This window comes from Herpailurus yagouaroundi, unplaced genomic scaffold (assembly GCF_014898765.1).
Source record: "Herpailurus yagouaroundi ecotype Mexico unplaced genomic scaffold, PumYag 530, whole genome shotgun sequence".
Lineage (NCBI taxonomy): Eukaryota > Metazoa > Chordata > Mammalia > Carnivora > Felidae > Herpailurus > Herpailurus yagouaroundi.
The window spans coordinates 2,975,281-2,993,334 of NW_024412747.1; the positions used below are offsets into that span (position 1 = coordinate 2,975,281).

At 44.6% G+C, this 18,054-nt stretch overlaps 1 protein-coding gene across 4 annotated transcripts in view; it reads right to left on the reverse strand.

Annotated features, from left to right (window-relative positions):
* The window catches only part of MTR (5-methyltetrahydrofolate-homocysteine methyltransferase), a 130,374-nt gene extending 112,916 nt beyond the window's left edge, over positions 1 to 17,458 (reverse strand). Inside the window, exons 1-8 of one of the 4 annotated variants that reach the window (XM_040464945.1) lie at positions 16,944 to 17,458; positions 13,366 to 13,580; positions 9,421 to 9,510; positions 7,143 to 7,212; positions 5,289 to 5,381; positions 3,734 to 3,840; positions 1,737 to 1,796; positions 895 to 989 (exon numbers count right to left, since the gene is read on the reverse strand). In XM_040464945.1, the coding sequence (XP_040320879.1) occupies positions 895 to 989; positions 1,737 to 1,796; positions 3,734 to 3,840; positions 5,289 to 5,381; positions 7,143 to 7,212; positions 9,421 to 9,510; positions 13,366 to 13,580; positions 16,944 to 16,977 (764 nt within the window). In that variant the 5' untranslated portion in view covers positions 16,978 to 17,458. The remainder of the gene's footprint in view (positions 1 to 894; positions 990 to 1,736; positions 1,797 to 3,733; positions 3,841 to 5,288; positions 5,382 to 7,142; positions 7,213 to 9,420; positions 9,511 to 13,365; positions 13,581 to 16,943) is intronic. The other 3 variants (XM_040464943.1, XM_040464942.1, XM_040464944.1) reach the window with 3 other exon arrangements.
* Positions 17,459 to 18,054: the final 596 nt, after the last annotated feature.

Sequence of the window (18,054 nt, forward strand, 5' to 3'; positions counted from 1 at the left end):
AGAGAGAGAGAGAGAGAGAGAGAGAGAGAGAGAGAGAGAGAAGGCGGCAGGCACAGCTTCCAGGCAGGAAGAACAGGGCATGTGTGGAAAAAAGGCACAGGTGAAAAGAGTATATATTCTGGGAGGTTCCATTTCACTTGTGGTATGTAATTTAAAACATTTTGATAAGGGGCGCCTGGGTGGCGCAGTCGGTTAAGCGTCCGACTTCAGCCAGGTCACGATCTCGCGGTCCATGAGTTCGAGCCCCGCGTCGGGCTCTGGGCTGATGGCTCAGAGCCTGGAGCCTGTTTCCGATTCTGTGTCTCCCTCTCTCTCTGCCCCTCCCCCGTTCATGCTCTGTCTCTCTCTGTCCCAAAAATAAATAAACGTTGAAAAAAAAAAATTTAAAAAAAATAAAACATTTTGATAAGAAAAATAGGGAGATAGTTTAAAATAGAACGTAAAAGCCAGGTTAATCTTTATTTAAAGATAAAAATCTGAGCTAGGGAATTCCCATCTGATCCCACACTGAACTGCTTCCGTCTGCTCCCTAAGCTGGGGGGAGAAAACACCTTGCAAAGCCCTGTCCTACCAACGTAAGCGCTGGTAATAGTTTTGCAGAATTAGGACTGCGCCAAGCACAGCCTGAAACTGTGAGGGGCACGCTTACAGCCAAACAGGCAACCATCTGCCCGATCCAGGAGGTACGAGCCCAGCCCCTCCAACTGACCCATTCTGACAGTGGTCTTCTGACGCCCGTCGGAAAAGTCTGAATGTACTTCCCAGAGAGCCAACGTCCCATGCAAGCTCTTCAGTGGAAATACGCAGGACCAGTCCCCTCCCAGGCCCCATTCTGTAGCCATCCAAAAAGATACCCCTAAAAGGAATGGGGTCAAGGAAAGAATGAGCACTTACCAGAGTGGGTCTGCATGAGACACACTGATGACAAATGCCTCTCCCGTCTGTCCAGAAAGAGTTCGCCCACTTTTATCGATAATTGTCCCTGAAATCTGCATTAACAAAGTAAACTCCGTCAACGACAGAGGCTCAAATTAAGAATATGGTCACAAACGTGAAATAAAATGAGCATGCTGACTTTGTTCTTTTACGAGGAAGGGAACCGTGGAGCTCTAACAAAAGGAATCACTTACCATCGTGGTCAGAAAGGATGTGGGTAAAGTGACTGTGGGGAGGAGCTGGTAAGCCATAAAAACAAAAAAACAGGGAAAGTCACTGAGGCAAACCCAGTGACCAACAAAGCTTCTGAGTTCACACATCCGGTCCCACAGCAGAAGGCCTTCCCAGAGACCTCTGGCTGTCCTGGCTGATACATAGCTGGTTCATCCAACACCCCTTGATTTCATTCTATTCTTTTCCTACCATCAGCCTTCGGCCTCTCCCGTGGGTCTGCCTACTCCAGGCTGGTGTCGTCAGCACTGGCCCTGTCAGTCAGCATGCAAGTCCACTCCTCTGGGACCCTTATCAGGAGGAGTCCCTAAGCCCTGGACTCCAGGGGACCAATTCGGCCATGCTTCCTTGGAATGGTCTGCTTCTGCCAACCACTTCTAGGTTCATTTTCTTAGCATTTCCAGAGCTTGGCCTGCTACTGGTCTAGAGCTGGTGATAGGAGGAAGGTGAACAGAGGAGGCTAAAAGACACTAAAGATAGTTGTCCTGGGCAAGGAAAGGCAAAACCCTGCCCTCAAGATGACAGTATTAATAAAAGGCACGATACATCATGCAAATTTTAGAACTTACAAAGATAGGTCGGGGGGAATACTCCTCTTCAAAAAGTTGTTGGAGTGCGAACAAGGCTGCCTGTTGGGGGTAAAAAGAAGAACATCTTTATTTCTGAGAGACTGTGTCCCCGGTCAGTCTAACTGGCTCATCAGAAGTCTCCCTTTCCCAAAACCCTGCTAGGTAAGATAAACGTCGCAATCTCTGGGGAAGAAGCATGTCCGCCCTGCAAGGTGCAATCCCGACACACGTTTCCCAAGTATAACACTGTACACATTAAAACAAAACAAATGCTGGCTCAAAGTTTACCTACAAACAAAGCTTAAGAGCTACACTCTCTTCCTTCTCCTAATCAAAATTAAAAATAAAGAAGAACGGGGGGTGCTTGGGTGGCTCAGTCAGGTAAGTGTCCAACTTCGGCTCAGGTCATGATCTCATGGTTTGTGAGTTCGAGCCCCGCATCGGGCTCTGTGCTGACAGCTCAGAGCCTGGAGCCTGCTTCCGATTCTGTGTCTCCCTCTTTCTCTGCCCCTCCCCCACTTGTTCGTTTTCTCTTTCTCAAAAATAAACATTAAATTTTTTTAATTACATAATTAAATACATCACCTTCCACACCCTCATATATCCACAGTAGGTACAGAAACTAACAGTGTGCATCACCGCAAAAGAGTGTGAGCTTGGAATGTGCTGTAAAAGTACAAATCCCAAGTTACTGTGTACACGCCCATTTTTTATTAAGTTCCAGGGAACTGATCTTCTCCTTCTTTTCATCATTACATCTCTTGATTCTAAGAGGTTTACATTTTCATAATTTTCGGAAATCAGAATGCAACGTGCACTCAATGTAGATCTTCATTGTGATGGTGAGGTTCTCTGGCATAAAAGGTTACTAAATCGACAATGTGAGAATTTCTTTTTTTTCTTTTTTTTTTTTTTTTTTTTTTCCAGAACTAGGCAAGTTGATCCTAAAGATCTCATGGAAAATATATGTGTAAGAATAGCCAGGAAAATTCTGAGGGAAAAACAGAGGTTCCGGGAAGGAGGTGAATAAAAGCCTACCAGTCACTCAGACATATTTTAATGATAATGTACAGAACATAGCAGGATGGGAGCGTGACATCTGACAGATTACTGGAACAGATTCTACCCAGATGCACTTCTGAATTTAGGATGGTCTGGGTGACATTCCACATGATTCCTATCACTGGGAACGAATAGGTTATTTAACAGACGATGTTAAGAAAAAACTAGGTATACCTTAGAGAAAAAGACTACTAGGTACATCTCTACCACATTCCTTGCCCCAAAATAAATTCCAGAGGTGCCTGGGTGACTCATCCAGCATCTCACTGACTCTTGATTTCGGTTGAGCACCTGACTCTTGATTTCAGCTTAGGTCATGATCTCAGTCGTGAGATCAAGTCCCGCATCAGGCTCCACATTCTCTCTCTGTCTACCCCTCCCCTGCTCATGCACACACACACTCACTCTCCCTCCTAACGAAATAAATAAATCTCAAAAAACTTTATAAAAAAAAAAAAATTCCAGATGCATCATGGGGGAAACCAGTCCCGCGATAATCTAAAGAATGTTATCACACTTTCTACACCTGCACAGCATCTCTACCAGGCCCCCACACTGGTTAACAGTGGCTGTCCAGGAAAGACCTGCATCCCAGGGAATAGAAGGAAGGATATTGCTTTTCACTCCATATTTTTACGTATCATTCACATTTAGAACCATGTGTGTGTATTTACTACATCTGCATACATGTACCTAGTAGCTGTACCTATAAATATTTACTTTCATAATTAAAAAAAAATTTTTTTTGAAACTTCAAAAGATAACCTTTTGAAATTTTTCTCATTCCACTGGCCGCAATTAGAAATGTTCAAGCACAGAATGGAACAGAAGACTTTTATCTAACTTTGACAATGGCTGTGACGGTCTTCTCGCCACACTGGGGGATCATCACGGCCCCACCCCACTCACCGTCCCTTTCATCTCCCTTAACTCACCTTGGCGTTCGCAGTGTCAAAAATAGTTTCAATGAGTAAGATATCAACCCCACCATCCAGGAGCCCCTGGGCCTGCTCTTTGTATGCTTCAACAAGCTCGTCAAATGCTGCAAAAAAGAATAAATAAATCACATCCAGGACTCAGTCATCAAAATCCTCTTGGTGGCCAGGACACGTGTTCAGGTCTGCACCGTCAAGTAACTATTGCTGGTTTATGATGCTTAAATTAAGGACAACATCACCTTTTGTGAGAAACCAAATAAAGGAATAGGGCCGTGGTGGAAATTACACCTGTAAACCGAACACAGTTGCTCCTACTAAACACCACATACGAGCCGAGAATGAGTGAGTGAGTAGGCAGGCATATGGTCTCTTGAGCCCCGTACCTTACTTCCAACATCTTTAGAGTGGATCATTCATTCCAGAGGTGGTTTCAATCAGACAGTTAAGGGATGAGTGTGAGGGACAGCTACAGAAACATATCACACTGACGTGGAAACATCGTAGGCCTCGTCCCGTTCCCTCACACTTGCCTTGGTGAGAGGCCACGGTCCCGTGGACTTCACTCCTGCCCTCTGACACCAACTCTGCCAGAGAGGAAACGTGCCTGAAGGGCAAGTTCAGCCTGTAACCAAAGTGTTCAATCACTGCTGCGTAAGATTTCTGTTAGAAACATCTTGAGTTGTCCATGTCTGTCTGAGAGGTCATCCCTCTCCCCATTCACCTACCAACCAAACAAGAAAGAAGCTTGGACATTCCAGAGAGAAACCTCAACAGTACCTTTATGCTTGCTGTATACAGCACAAGAGAAAGGAGAACTCAGCCCCTTGCTGTCTTGTTAGACCAAAGAGGGCATCGCCAGGCATAAGCCCAGTATGAGAGAGCAATCCCTGGTGAAGAAGTATGGTATCACTACATGGAAAGTTCTAGAACCAAAAACCTACAAACTATACTTGCCTGAACTTGTTATCTATACAAAATTCTTTACCATACAGAGTATCAGTATTATTCAGCTAAGTTTCATTCTTTTTGTTTTTTTATTGTCTTGATGTTTAAGAAATTGACCTAGATCTGCAGATTTTTCATAAAATCTCAATGTAAGTGTTTATATACACTAGTTTATAATGTCGACCGTGCTAGTATGTTTATGTGGTTTGGGCTGCTTTCTGACATGAAACGGAGATTCAGTGAGTTATTCTGTAATAGACCAAGGCCTGGTGTCCATACTTACCCAACTGTTCCATTTAAAGTTTTTTTTTTTTTTTTTTTTTGATTGGTTTTATTTCCTCAACAGATAAAGAAGCACCAACACAATACCATGTACGTTTGAAAACAAACTCAGTAACAATAATAATGATGATGATGACAGTAATAAAAACAAGAGCTCTTTGTTTAGAGGTTAACTACATTCCAGGGACCATTGTAAGCCCTTTATGTGAATTAAGTCACAATAACCCTGAGGAAGATCCTGTTACTCGTCCCATTTTACAGATTTTAGGATCACTGAAACACAGACATACTGGCAGGTCAAAGATTATATACCAGAAATACTCACTAATGTTCCTGTAATCTGGTTTTTCCACAGATGGGGACACAGAGAGGGTCTTATTAGTTGGACCCAGGGCTCCTGCCACAAACCTCTTGATTCCTTTGGGAAAAGAAAAACAAGCGTAAAATCTCTAAATAGGCTGCACTTTGTGTTGTGAATCGACAGGCTCTAAGATTTTTCCCTCCAACACACGTCTATAACCCCTTATCTACAACTCTACAAGACAAAAGCACAAAAGCACAAATTCTGTTCTTAATTCATTTGACGACAAAACATGATGTGACCTCTCCTGAACCACAAGAGGCTATTTATAGTCTTTATCGCACTTAGTGAGACAATTCATAGATTTTACTGCAAACATGCATTTGGTTATCGCGGCCCCCACCAGGAAAATGATGAACCACAAGGGATGTGCACATATTGTTGCCAAGCCAACCCAAAAGACTCTGAATCCTTGCATATCTGGCTTCAAAGTGTTTCAGTGAGTAACCCCTCTTCTATCACCACAGCCGTGTTTGGATAAATCACCTCCCCTTATTCTTAAGAAATCTCAAAGGTCCTGAACTTGACACAGAATCTGTGAGAGCTCCTCATGGAAACATTCAACTTGAAATGCTCTCCAGCATCGGGCTTCAGGCCCGTCACTGTGGGAGGATATTAAGTCAGGATTAACAATTATAAAGCCTAAATTAAAGTATGAGAGATCAAATCTTAATCACTCTTTTAGTAATCCTTTAATAACTTTTCCTCCAGGCTAGAGTCCAGGTGCTTCTAAAAGAGCCTCCAATGTTATGTCCATTTACATGTCATGACAGAAGCCCGAGGAGGGGTGCACTGCCCCTTGCCTTTGGTGACAGTAACCACTCAGTAACCTGGGTTATGCTGTATCATTTAACTGGAGAAGACCACTGACTAGTGGATAACCCAATCTTTGAACAGGTTACCTTTCCCAAAGCTGAACAATAATGAGGACATAAGAAAAAGGTCCTTCTCTTTCCCCGCTTCAGCGTGTTTAACATTCTCTGACCTGCGACCCTGTCGGGCTGACAGTCTGTGCGTGCCCCTGGATTTAAGCATTATCTCTCAGAAGCAGAGCTCCCGTGAATTGCTTCAGTCTTCATTAGTATGCTGTGTCTAACTTCCTAACAATTCTGCTTTATATTTTCTCCTGTTGGCAATAATCTTACATTTCCAAATCTTTAGGGGCTCCACATATTTCTTCTATTCCTCTCCCTCCCTCAAAGCCTCCCCACCAGCTGGCGCCCAAGTCATGTGAATGGCAGCCAGCCAGAAGGTTAGTTATTTCAGGGAGCCACTTTTCAAGTCCCAGCGAGACTAAATCTAATGCCACACTCCTGGGTGTGCAGCACAAAGCCTTTAAGGACATCAGTGGTATGAAGCAGAAAATGCTCAAAAGGCAGTATCTCTTTACCTAAATAAGCCAGTCATGGGGATGAGGTAGCTTTAAAGGGATAAGATCAGGTATCTTAATGTTAACCATGATAACCAGTCAGCTGTCACCTTAACTACCTAATGACATGCTTCCAAAGGGAGAAAGCTCGTTTTAGCTGCAAATACGCAAGGAAGCTACGGTCCTAGCTACAAAGGTAAGCTGTAACCCCCAGTAAAGGAAACACAGCGTCAAGCCTGAGCCCATGGGCGTGGAATAAATCCAGAGAGACACTGAGCGGCTTCTTGGGGAAGGGCAGAGAGTAACTTGCACACAGGTACAAAACAGCGTCTGCGGCATGGCCAGCAGGCTGATGGTCACAGGGGGAAAGGGGCCGTAAAGACAGCACCTTGTAACTCAGAATCTCAAAGGGAGCATCTCCGCGAACCCGGGAGGATGACGCTCCTTACCTGTCTGGAGAGACACCTCCTCGGCTGCTCTCCTGGCCACTGCCGCAGAACACTTGTTCATCCGGTAGGCCTAGCAGATCAAACGCAAACGTCAGCTCGCTCTTCTTTTCCTCCCATTCGAGTAAGAACTCCTGACCTTCAAAAACCCAGTTTTATGCAGTAAGGAAGTACAGAGGGAATTAACAGAAGCTCTGAATGAAATCTTAGCCAAGAAGACCTATCAGCTGCCCCAGCTGTGAGGACAGCAGGAAAGACAAGAGTCTTTGAGACCTGGTTTTAGCTTCTTCCCCTAAGCTGTAAGCTAAGTGATAAAAAGGGCAATGCCTGGACACGTGGTATGTCAAAGAGTAAGATGATGAAGTTACATACTCTGTGAATCAGCGAAAAGCATGGTGATGGGAAAAGACAGGAGGCCTGGGTTGGAGGACCGACTGTCCCGAGAGCCTGTGTGGCCTGCTCCTTTTGCAGCGTCTCCGGCCGTGACTTCCTTCACTGGATGGTGGCTGAACTCAATGGTTCCCAACTTTCTACAGATCACTAACCTCTTAAGAATTTTGTAAAGGGCCATGAACCCTCTCACTGGGAAATAAAAAGTATGCACAAACCTCAATTTAAAGAAGTTAATAGGCCTCCTCAAAGGGGTTCACAGACACTGCTTCACAGGTTAGAAAGTCCTAGACTTGTGGTCTTCAGGATCCCTTCTAAGATCCTATGTGCCACGTATCCGCAGAGTTAGTAATTAAGAAGCCAGAATATCCTAAAATACGGGGTGGCAAACTATAGCCCCTGGGGCAAATCCAGCCTGAGCCTGTTTTATAAACAAAATGTTACTAGAACACAGTCAAGCTCATTCATTTGCATGTTGTCTATTGCTGCCTTTGCACTATAATGGCAGAGTTGAGGAGTTGCTGTATATGACCAACGAAGCCTAAAATATCTACTTAACTGGCCCTTTACAGAAAAAATTGGCGAACTCCTGCCCAATAATCACACGAAACTCATCATTTTCCCTTGATAACCCAAAAGACACAAGATCTCACAAAACATCATGAGAAAAATCAGTATTGGAGCACCAGGACTTCCTGCATGAAAACAGAGGAAGGTGTCTGGAAAAATCCCACGCAAAAAGGGGAACGAAGGCATCTACTACGTATTCCCATCATCCACATTTTATAAAATTTGGAAAAGGGGCATCATGTTGATCAAAAAGAAACCAGATCTCCACCCCACACCCATGAGGATGGCTACTTTCATAAAACAAAACTCAAAAACCCCAAAAACAGAAGCTAACAAGTGTCGACAGAGCCGTAGAAAACTCAGAACCCTCGTGCACTGTAGGTGGGAATACAAAATAGTGCAGCCACTGTGGGAAACAGCATGGTGGTTTCTCAAAAAATGAAACACACAATTACCGTATGAAGCAAGCAATTCCCCTTCTGCGTACAGAATCTCAGGAAACAAAAGCAGGGAAGCAAGGAGATCGTGGGTACGTAGTAGTAGCATTGTTCACAATAACCGAAAGGTGGGATCAACCCAAGTGTTCCCAACAAATGAACGAACACACAATATGGAGCATGATCTGGCCTTAAAAAGGAAGGAAATTCTGACATAGGCTACGGCATGAGTGAACTTGGAAAACATTATACTGAGTGAAATAAGCCAGTTGTAAAAGGACAAACACTATGATTCTACTCACGTCACGCACCTAGAGGAGTCAAATTCATAAAGAAAGTACAGTGGTGGTTTCCGGGACATAGGGGGGTGGCAGGAGAACGGGGAGTTACTGAGGGTAACGGGGGTTACGGAGTTTCAGCTCCACAAGGTGACCAGGGTCTAGAGATGGGAGGTGTGATGCCTGCGCACCATGAACGTACTTAACGTCACCGAAGTGTATGCTCAAAATGGCTAAGATCATCAATTTTAGGTTACGCGTGTTTCCCCACTACTAAAAAAAGAGAAAATCAAATCCGCCACCCAGTACATGAAAAGGCCTCCCCAAACTGCACACACAGCCAATCATTATGCCTTTATCAGCAGCCACTATAAGTATCATTCTTATTTGATTACGTGCCCATAAAAGAAACCAGTTACAAAATGAACGGTCTGCCATGTTCAGAAGCAGAAGAGATTCAAACTGTTTTCCAAGTCTGACCATGAAAAGTAGGCATCTAGGCACTGGCTGGACTCCGCGCTTCTGGTGGTTTTCTCACTAGCAACTACCACCAAGGCAGCAAACGCGCAGAAATGTCTCAGACTTGAGGTACAATGGAGTTCTTACCAAATGTTCGAGGCCATAGTCAGCTTGGGCGACATTAGTGCTGCTGAAAGTGTTCGTTTCAATGATATCCGCTCCAGCCAGCAAGTAATCCTGCAACAGGAGACAGTGATGTCAATGCTGTGAGTTTGAGAACTCCTGTCCCCCAGCAACAAATAGGACTTTCCACTGGCACCACCACCAGACACCCCGGGACCACTTACTAAGCGGCCGGCACTACACCAGAGGCTAGAGGTACAAAAAGACATAAGGATGTCATAGAAAGGAATGTGCTCTAAACAAACTCAGACCCTGAACTGACAGTTCACATGCTAAGTTGTACGAACTGAATCAAGTTCCTTAGACTCCGGTTTCCTCACTGGAAAGTACTAGAATCTAACTCTACACAGTGGCTGTTTGACAACACAAGCATCGAGTTCTGGCCCAAACAGCACTCTCCGGCCTGAGCGCAAGCTGGCTCCCACTGACAACCGCGCTATGAGAGCCCAGATCTGCCGGGAGCTGTCTCCACCCCAGTCTCCCGGTCCCTCTGAGCCAGAGCTACACTCCTGCAGAAGCCTGAGGGTCTCAGCATCAACCCGTCCTCAACCTACCTTCCGCACTTCACTCTTTGGACAACACCTTCTCAACCTCAATCTGATGAACACTCGAGAATCTCTCAGCTCCCCTGACTTCCCAGTACTGAGTAAACACAACCCTTCCCAAACTGATCAACACTGTTTGCAGAACAGCTAGGAAATGAAAACCAAGATTTACCTATTTATAAGTTACAAACATCCTAAATATCCACCAGTTGGGAAAAACTAAATAAGCTAGAATTAATCCACTTTATAACATGCTTTGTGGCCACTAAAAAACATTGTATCTGCATATACCGACATGGAAAAATCTCCAAAAAGTATCGCTGAGTAGAAACCAAAATTGACTGATGTGTAAAGTATGACATCATGAAGTTTAAAACATACACGTACACAAGCAGTATGAATTTTCTACTGATATGTATGCATACACATACATGTATGTACACACATATATACGTACATATAAATGCATAACAAAGTGATCTGGAAAGACACACACTAACTAATGTAAGTGGTTAGGTCAGGAGAAAAAATAGAAATTTGGAGTAGTGGTCAAAGCAAATTTATTCTTACCTACGGGTTTTGTTTTATAAGAGCAAATTGTATTTAATTTTTCAAAAAAGAGCAAGAAAAATTGGAAACAACATTAATGCCTAGGAATAAATAAATTCATTAATAACATATACACAGAAAATATTATGAAGTTCTTAAACCATGTTTAAGAACATTTAATGCTCATGTATACAGATAAAAAAAAAAATCCAAATTATAAAACAGTATAAAGTAATCCCAATATAATCCCATTTAAAATCCCAGTATAAAAAAACTAGATTAAAATATAAATTAAAATATGTGACTAGCAATTATTTATTGGCGTTGATATGTCCTGGTTTTCATTTTCTCTTTTATGGTTTTCTATTTTCTAGCTACTTCTTTTTTTAAGCAATAAACATGTACCGTCTTTACAATTAGGGGGAAAAGTTTTCTAACTTCGCAGCTTTCTCTAATTTTGTGTGGATCTGAAAATGTCCATTGTACACAGTGTAAAATGTGTTTCTTCTGGCTCTTCATCCTCTCTCTACACCTTTTTTCCTGGCTCAGAATCCCACTCAAGGGCCCTAGACAGAAATCATGGGATCAGGGGCAAGCTGCGTAATGTCCTTGCTCCTCACTCTTCTCCTGGAGAAAGCTGTCAAGACTAAAGAAGGACTTTAAGGAGAGCATTTGTAGAGGCTAACAGAGGTGCTGAATTCTGTTTTGTGACAGTGATACTTAAGGCAGGGTAGTCCTCGTGGCCAGCTCCCACAAACTTTCCCTGGGCAGAACCTAAGTTGTGGCCACACCAGCCATTGTGGTTCTTATAACCGGAAAACACATCTCAGCAACAGCCACGGGGCACTTTGGAGAGAAAAAGGCGTATTACTCCCAAGTCCTGGAGGGTACAGGCATGCCCAGGGCCACACTGCAAGGGGTGAGGGGCACATGGGGCGGGGGGGGGGGGGGGGGGGGGGAAGCACAGGCATGGGGTTCTGCCTCTTCCGGGGTATAGGGATGGGGTGCCTGGGGTTTCGCAGTTTCACTCTTTATTGCCAAATTTAAGACATGAGTGGGAATCAGGCTGTGGAAAGGGGAAAAATGGGGTCAAATAGCTGGCTGTCTGGGTCACCCAGGACTCTGTAAAAGCAGAACTTCATGGGTGGGAACAGCCTGGTTTCTTATCTAAGTGTTTAGTCGGTAGCTGTAGTACGTTAAATATGAGATGGATGTCTTTGAAATGGGTATCTTGGCAGCCAAAAGCTTCATGTCAGGCACTTGCATTACAATCACAGAAGCTTCCGGGTCGGGCACCTACCCTACAAACATAACCGAGACATTCCATTAAAATTAGCCATCAGGGGATCTGATCCGTGGTCACTAACGCCACTAGAAACAGCCAAGTGTGAAAACAACCCAGTGTTTCCTTTCTTCATCCAAGAACGTGGTAGGTTCTCTGCACTCGAAGAATTCTAGCTAGAAAATGCACCCCCAGAAATGGAACACCCACCTACACTTTATTGTATTTACAGCCATTTTTGCTTCATGTGCCTATTGTGGGTACCTTGTAGTTCTATCTAGAAGCCTACCTAATACAGACGGCAAGGATTCTTTCTCTAACAAATATTTACTGAGTACTTACTACGTGTGAGATGCTCTAGGTAGTAGGGATTTGGCAGTGAAAAACAGGCATCACTTCCTGTCCTGCAGAAGCTGATAATCTAATGATAATCCACACGAACAATATGACGAAGCTACATGGCATGATAGTTCATATGATCTTATCAGTTGCATTATAAGAACTGTATTTGTAACCATAACAAGCAATTCATACCCATGAGGGCATTCCTGTAGTTAACAGGATTTAACTACACAGTCTCAAGGCCAAGCAGAAAAACTTAGGTGCCATTCTTCCTGCAGAACCAACACCTTTTCAAGGACCAATTTTAAATCTTCTGGTACCTAGAATTCCCATTATGAGCAAAGGAAAGGCATTTTCTTCAAATGAATGCTATCCTTCACCTCACCTAGAAAAAAGTCCTGACCACGCAACAAAATGATCCCTTCCATGCTCACTGGAACACTTAATCACTTGTTTAGACATTTTTTGTTTGTTTGTTTTTAAGAAGAGCTTGAAACACCTATAACAATACCCCTCTCCAGAAAATAAAACTCTCTCGCTTAACTGGTAAATACGCTTTGTCCTTCTAACTGAATCCAGACCAAGAAAACAGATTTGATCATCTTAATACCTCTTCTAGTCACAGTTCGTGTAATTCCTATGATAATCTATAAAACAATTTCGTTCTGTGTTTAATTATAAGTTATAAAAATGTATCGTACCCAGTTACCTCCTCCTGATCTCTTTATGTTGACTAACCATTTTTATTGGACACAGAAAAATGGAATGAAAGGGGATGGGATTTCAAGTCAGGGAGGCTCCCTAATGTCAGATACGTTCCTTAACCTCTGTCAGGCTCCACTTCCAAATCTACAAAATAAGAATAACCACCTTTGATTTTACCTCATCAGGGCTGTTGTGGTGACTTAAGTAGGACAGCATATGTGAATACCCCAATTTGTCCAAGATCTTTGTGGTTTCTCACTGGACTTTAAATGCCTCGAAGGCAGAAAAACTACCTTTCTGAACTCCTTTTCCTGAATGCTCATCACAGCGCATGACCTTTATTTGGTGTCCAACAAGCCTTCTTTGTGAACAAACCACCTCTTTCTTCTGTCCCCTCCAGACACTGGGGACAGTGGTCTGCCCTCCGTACACAAAACAACTTACAGAATAATCAAATGAACACAGAAGACCCTGGGGATACTTGACCTTATGGATTTGGTAAATGACATTGGGTCGAGTTACACTTAAAATGTCATTGTTGCCTTTCAGTGGCCTGGCATGATCTTTAAATTCGTGACCTCGGAAGTCTTCTTCACTTAGCTTATGCCGCTGGATCATGGTGCCCATCCCTCCATCCAGCACCATAATCCTCTCCCGCAGAAGGGCTTCGATCTCATCCCGCAGGGTTTTCTTCACACCTGCTTTAAAGAAAGTGAAAATCTGATTTTCAAAACTGAAAGGGGAAAAAGACAGGGGGAGGAGGTTTCTAAGTGAAAAGCCACAGAACTACACTTAGGGGAGTCCCTGAAAATTCCAACCGTTGAGCCTCCTCCTTGGTTCATCTCTTCCTGGCTGCCCTCAACATGTCCCGTATCTGCTGTCCCAAACCTGCTTGCTTTTAGCTTCAAGTCCTTTTCCCTCTGTAGGGGATTCTACCTAATCCTGCCCAAAGAAGTCTTCTGTTGGGAGCTCCAAAATTCACCCGCCTCTGCCTCAAAACCCTCTTACGGCTTGGCTCACTCCATTTTCCTTCTCTCTCCACTTCTCCACTCACTGCAGATCTGACCGCGGAGTGTGCCTCTACTCCTCCTCCCATCTTCATAAAAAGTGTAAGCATTCTTCCACGGGGTCCCTACTGTATTCACTTTTGAATCCAGAAATACACAAACTGTTCTTGGTCTTTAAGACAGTTTACTATTTACCATAAAACAACCTTGCCCCCCACATATACACACTCTGAGATCTTGTTAAAGGAGTCTTCATATACGCAAGAGATCAAAGTTTTTTTTTTAACTAAACAAAACATGATTTTCTATGAGAAACTTGACATATTCCATAATTTATGTGGAAAACTAAAAGCCCAGAAAAAAAGCTGAATTAACTTTGAAAAAGTAGAGTTTACTTGGCCCACTAAATAGTCTACCATAAAACTATATTCGCATAAGGAAAAAGAAAATATAGGCTATCTTCATTACTTAGAATAGGGAACGACTTCAGGCTCAAAAGCCCAACCTATAATATTTTTAAAAATTATAAATTTGATTCCATAAAAACTAAGGATTCTTATTAAATGAAAGTCACCATAGACAAAAATAACAGATTACGGATTGGAGGAAGGTTTGGCAATGTCTAAAACTGAAAGGGACTAACATCTATAACATACAAGGAACTCTGACAAAGATGTGAATAGTCAAGTCAAGGAAGGATAAAATAATTCTCAACAACTATTGAAGAAATGCTCAAGCTTATTAGCGATTAGATGTGAATTAAAACAAGCTTAGGGGTGCCTGGGTGGCTCAGTCAGTTGGGCGTCCGACTTTGGCTCAGGTCATGATCTCACAGTTCGTGGGTTCGAACCCCACGTCCAGCTCTGTGCTGACAGCTCAGAGCCTGGAGCCTGCTTTGGATTCTGTGTCTCCCTCTCTGCCCATCTCCTGCTCACTCTCTGTCTCTTTCTCTCTCTCTCAAAAGTAAACAAACATTAAAAAAAAAAAAAAAAGATGATACTTATTTACACTCAATAGATGAGCAATAATTATAAGACTGGATAACGCCAAAGAAAATCTGAACCCTCAAGTATGCTTGCTGGAACACAGACAGCCATTCTGGAGAGAACCTGAAGAGGTCTTCCTCCCAGATTTGTGGGTTTAAGTGTTCACTGTTCTTATCTTTTGTAATCCTCATGCTTTTCCAGTAGAGGATTATCTTTCACTGGCTTCTAATCACCTTGCCCTCCAGAACCTTCTAGTAAGAGTTAAAAGTCAATTTAAGAATTCTCCTTTCCGGGGCGCCTGGGTGGCGCAGTCGGTTAAGCGTCCGACTTCAGCCAGGTCGCGATCTCGCGGTCCGTGAGTTTGAGCCCCGCGTCCGGCTCTGGGCTGATGGCTCAGAGCCTGGAGCCTGTTTCCGATTCTGTGTCTCCCTCTCTCTCTGCCCCTCGCCCGTTCATGTTCTGTCTCTCTCTGTCCCAAAAATAAATAAACGTTGAAAAAAAAAATTAAAAAAAAAAAAAAAAAAGAATTCTCCTTTCCCTTGCAAGGGTAAACGGTCATTGAGATCTTCCCTGAAGAACAACAATAACCAAAATACACTTGTGCTTATCTGCGTTCGGTTCATTATGCACAGAACATCCTGTACATTTTACTCCTGACTAGTCAGGTTCTTAACAGGGCACATTCTCCCCAACATCTCTCACAGTGGAAACAGAAATATCGAGTTTTTGCACTTCCCCCATTTAGCTGAGCCCTTCTGCTGTTGATACGTTTAGATGAAAGGGAATTCACGTATTTCCGTTTTTAATTAAATGGGAAGGGGAGAGTAAGAAGTCATGAAGCAGAGGGGCGCCTGGGTGGTTCAGTCAGTTGGGCGTCCAACTTCGGCTCAGGTTTATGGCTCAGGTTATGCTCTCGTGTTGAGTTCGAGCCCTGGGGGTCAGACTCTGTGCTGACAGCTCAGAGCCTGGAGCCTGCTTTGGATTCTGTGTCTCCTCTCTCTCTGCCCTTCTCCGACTCACACTCTGTCTCTCTCTCCTTCAAATATAAATAAACGTTAAAAAAAATTTTTAATAAAAAAAAAGTCATGAAGCAGAGATGTTAAAGAGCTGTAACATAGGCCTCTGTACATCTTATTTGATGGCATCAGTGACAAAATGTTTCTCAGTTACATTTCCACTCGTTTCAACACCCACATCAGAACCCCAGAGTCAACAGGCTCACTAGCTCACCTGTGTAAATTTCCTTCTGAGTTAGGACTTCAGTATTCACCCCTGCCCAAGATGAACACCCTCTTTCTGTCACAGGCAGCTACTGTTCTGTCCTTATCACTGGTTCTCTTCTTGCTACATTGCCTACCTCATAGCTCACATGTTTTCATGGGTAGATTTGACCACAAATTTTAACCAGGGACGACCTTAGAGACCCAGAGCTCATTATAAAGCTGAAATTATTTTCAGTTCTGGAGCTAGTTTTTTTCTCAAAGTTAATCTCAGAGCCCCCAGCATCACCATCAGCTGCGATTACTACTTCCCATCAAGACCTTCTATCTGCTTTTTTACACAGTGATAATTCTGTGCACACTGGAGTTTGCTCTAACCCTGATGTGGAAAAGAAACGTTCGGCGGCAGTTTCAAATAGTTCTCTGGGTTTGCTATCTGTCTCAGCACGTGGACTTCCTTTGGATGAGCAGATGCTCAAAAAGTACTGAATAAGAACGTTAACTCATGCAAAACTTCCAAAGCGCCCTGCTGGAATATGGTGCACCAAGCTGCAAAAGTTTCGTTACTTTGACATTAAGAGCGTGTTTCAGGGACAGGACGCGGGGACAGGGCGGTGCTTCGCGGCTGCGGATGGTATGTCTGGGGAGCGAGGGGTACAGGTGCGGAAGGAACCAAGCAGAACAATGTGGGACCTCAGGGCTGCTCCGCAGGTTCAAAGGTGCCGCCCGCCCGCCCGCGGGGAAACCTGGTCGCGCGTCTCCAATTGGGGAGGAGAATCACCCTAGGGATTAGGAGCCCATAGCAGGAGTCAGTAAACAACTGAACCGCTGAGACCGGGTGGCAACGTTACCGGAAGGCGTCAGCTCTGGCAGCGCGGGTGACATGCCGCCGAGTTTCCTCCTCCTCCTCAGGCCAGCGGCAAAGCCGGGAAGTCGCGCTCTGCACAGGAGACGGCCAAGAGCGACGCCAGCCAGCGCCCGGGGGCCTGCCTGAGGCCCGAGTCGCTGGGAGCGCCAAGGGCCCCGGAGCTCGCCGCGCCCCGGGCCTTGCGCGCACCGCACGCCGCGCGGGAGGTGCCCCCGCAGGACCTGGGCGCGGCGCGGGGATGATAACGCGCGCCCTCGGCCGCTACAACGCTCGAGCACGTGCTTTCTTCGCGGTCACCCGGCTTGTCCTCCGCGCGGGGCTGGCGGCCAGACACGGGCGGCCCGAGGCCGGGTCGCGGGCAAGGCGCGGACCGAAACCGAAGAGGAGGACAACGTGGCGTCCGAAACGCGGGACCGAAGCTCTCAGCCGCCTAGGGCTTTGGGACACACTACAACGCAGTTAGTTTCTCCGCTCAATCTAGCCTCTGCGTGGGAGGTCCCGCCCCTTCCAGCCTGTGATTGGTCTGTACGAGCACGTCACGGCTGTATTGGCTGATCTGTTTGAACCAATCACCTGAGGGTTCTCCCCAGGGTTCTCTGGGAGATGTAGTTCAGGATCCAGGCGGTCCGTGTTTAGTTAGAGCCCAGAGGAGGCTTTGCTCACCTCCAAGCCCCATATCCAGAAGTGCGGCCAGAGTGACCTCTCCAAGTTTAGGTCGTAGTGCGAAGTTGACGATGGTTTTCAACGTGTTTTGGTGTCAAGAGACAGGAACGTGGAGTCAGAAGACGAAGTACCAGTCACGTTTTGCTACTGACTGGCGCTGGGCAAAATAATTAATCTGAAGCAACACCACTCTACACTCTCTAAGCATGAAATGATAGGTTTTGCTATTTTATAAGGTTGTAGTAGGTTGTAGTAGGGAGGAAATGAGATAGTGTGAACGCGCTGTGAAATCTGTAAAGTACGTATAGGCATGTTAATTGTCACTTATTGACAGTGAAATTTTATTGAGCACTTACTATGTATCATGCATTGGGCATGCAAAGAAATGCTTCCATCTTGGAGAGATGGAGAAGGAACTCGCAACCTACTTA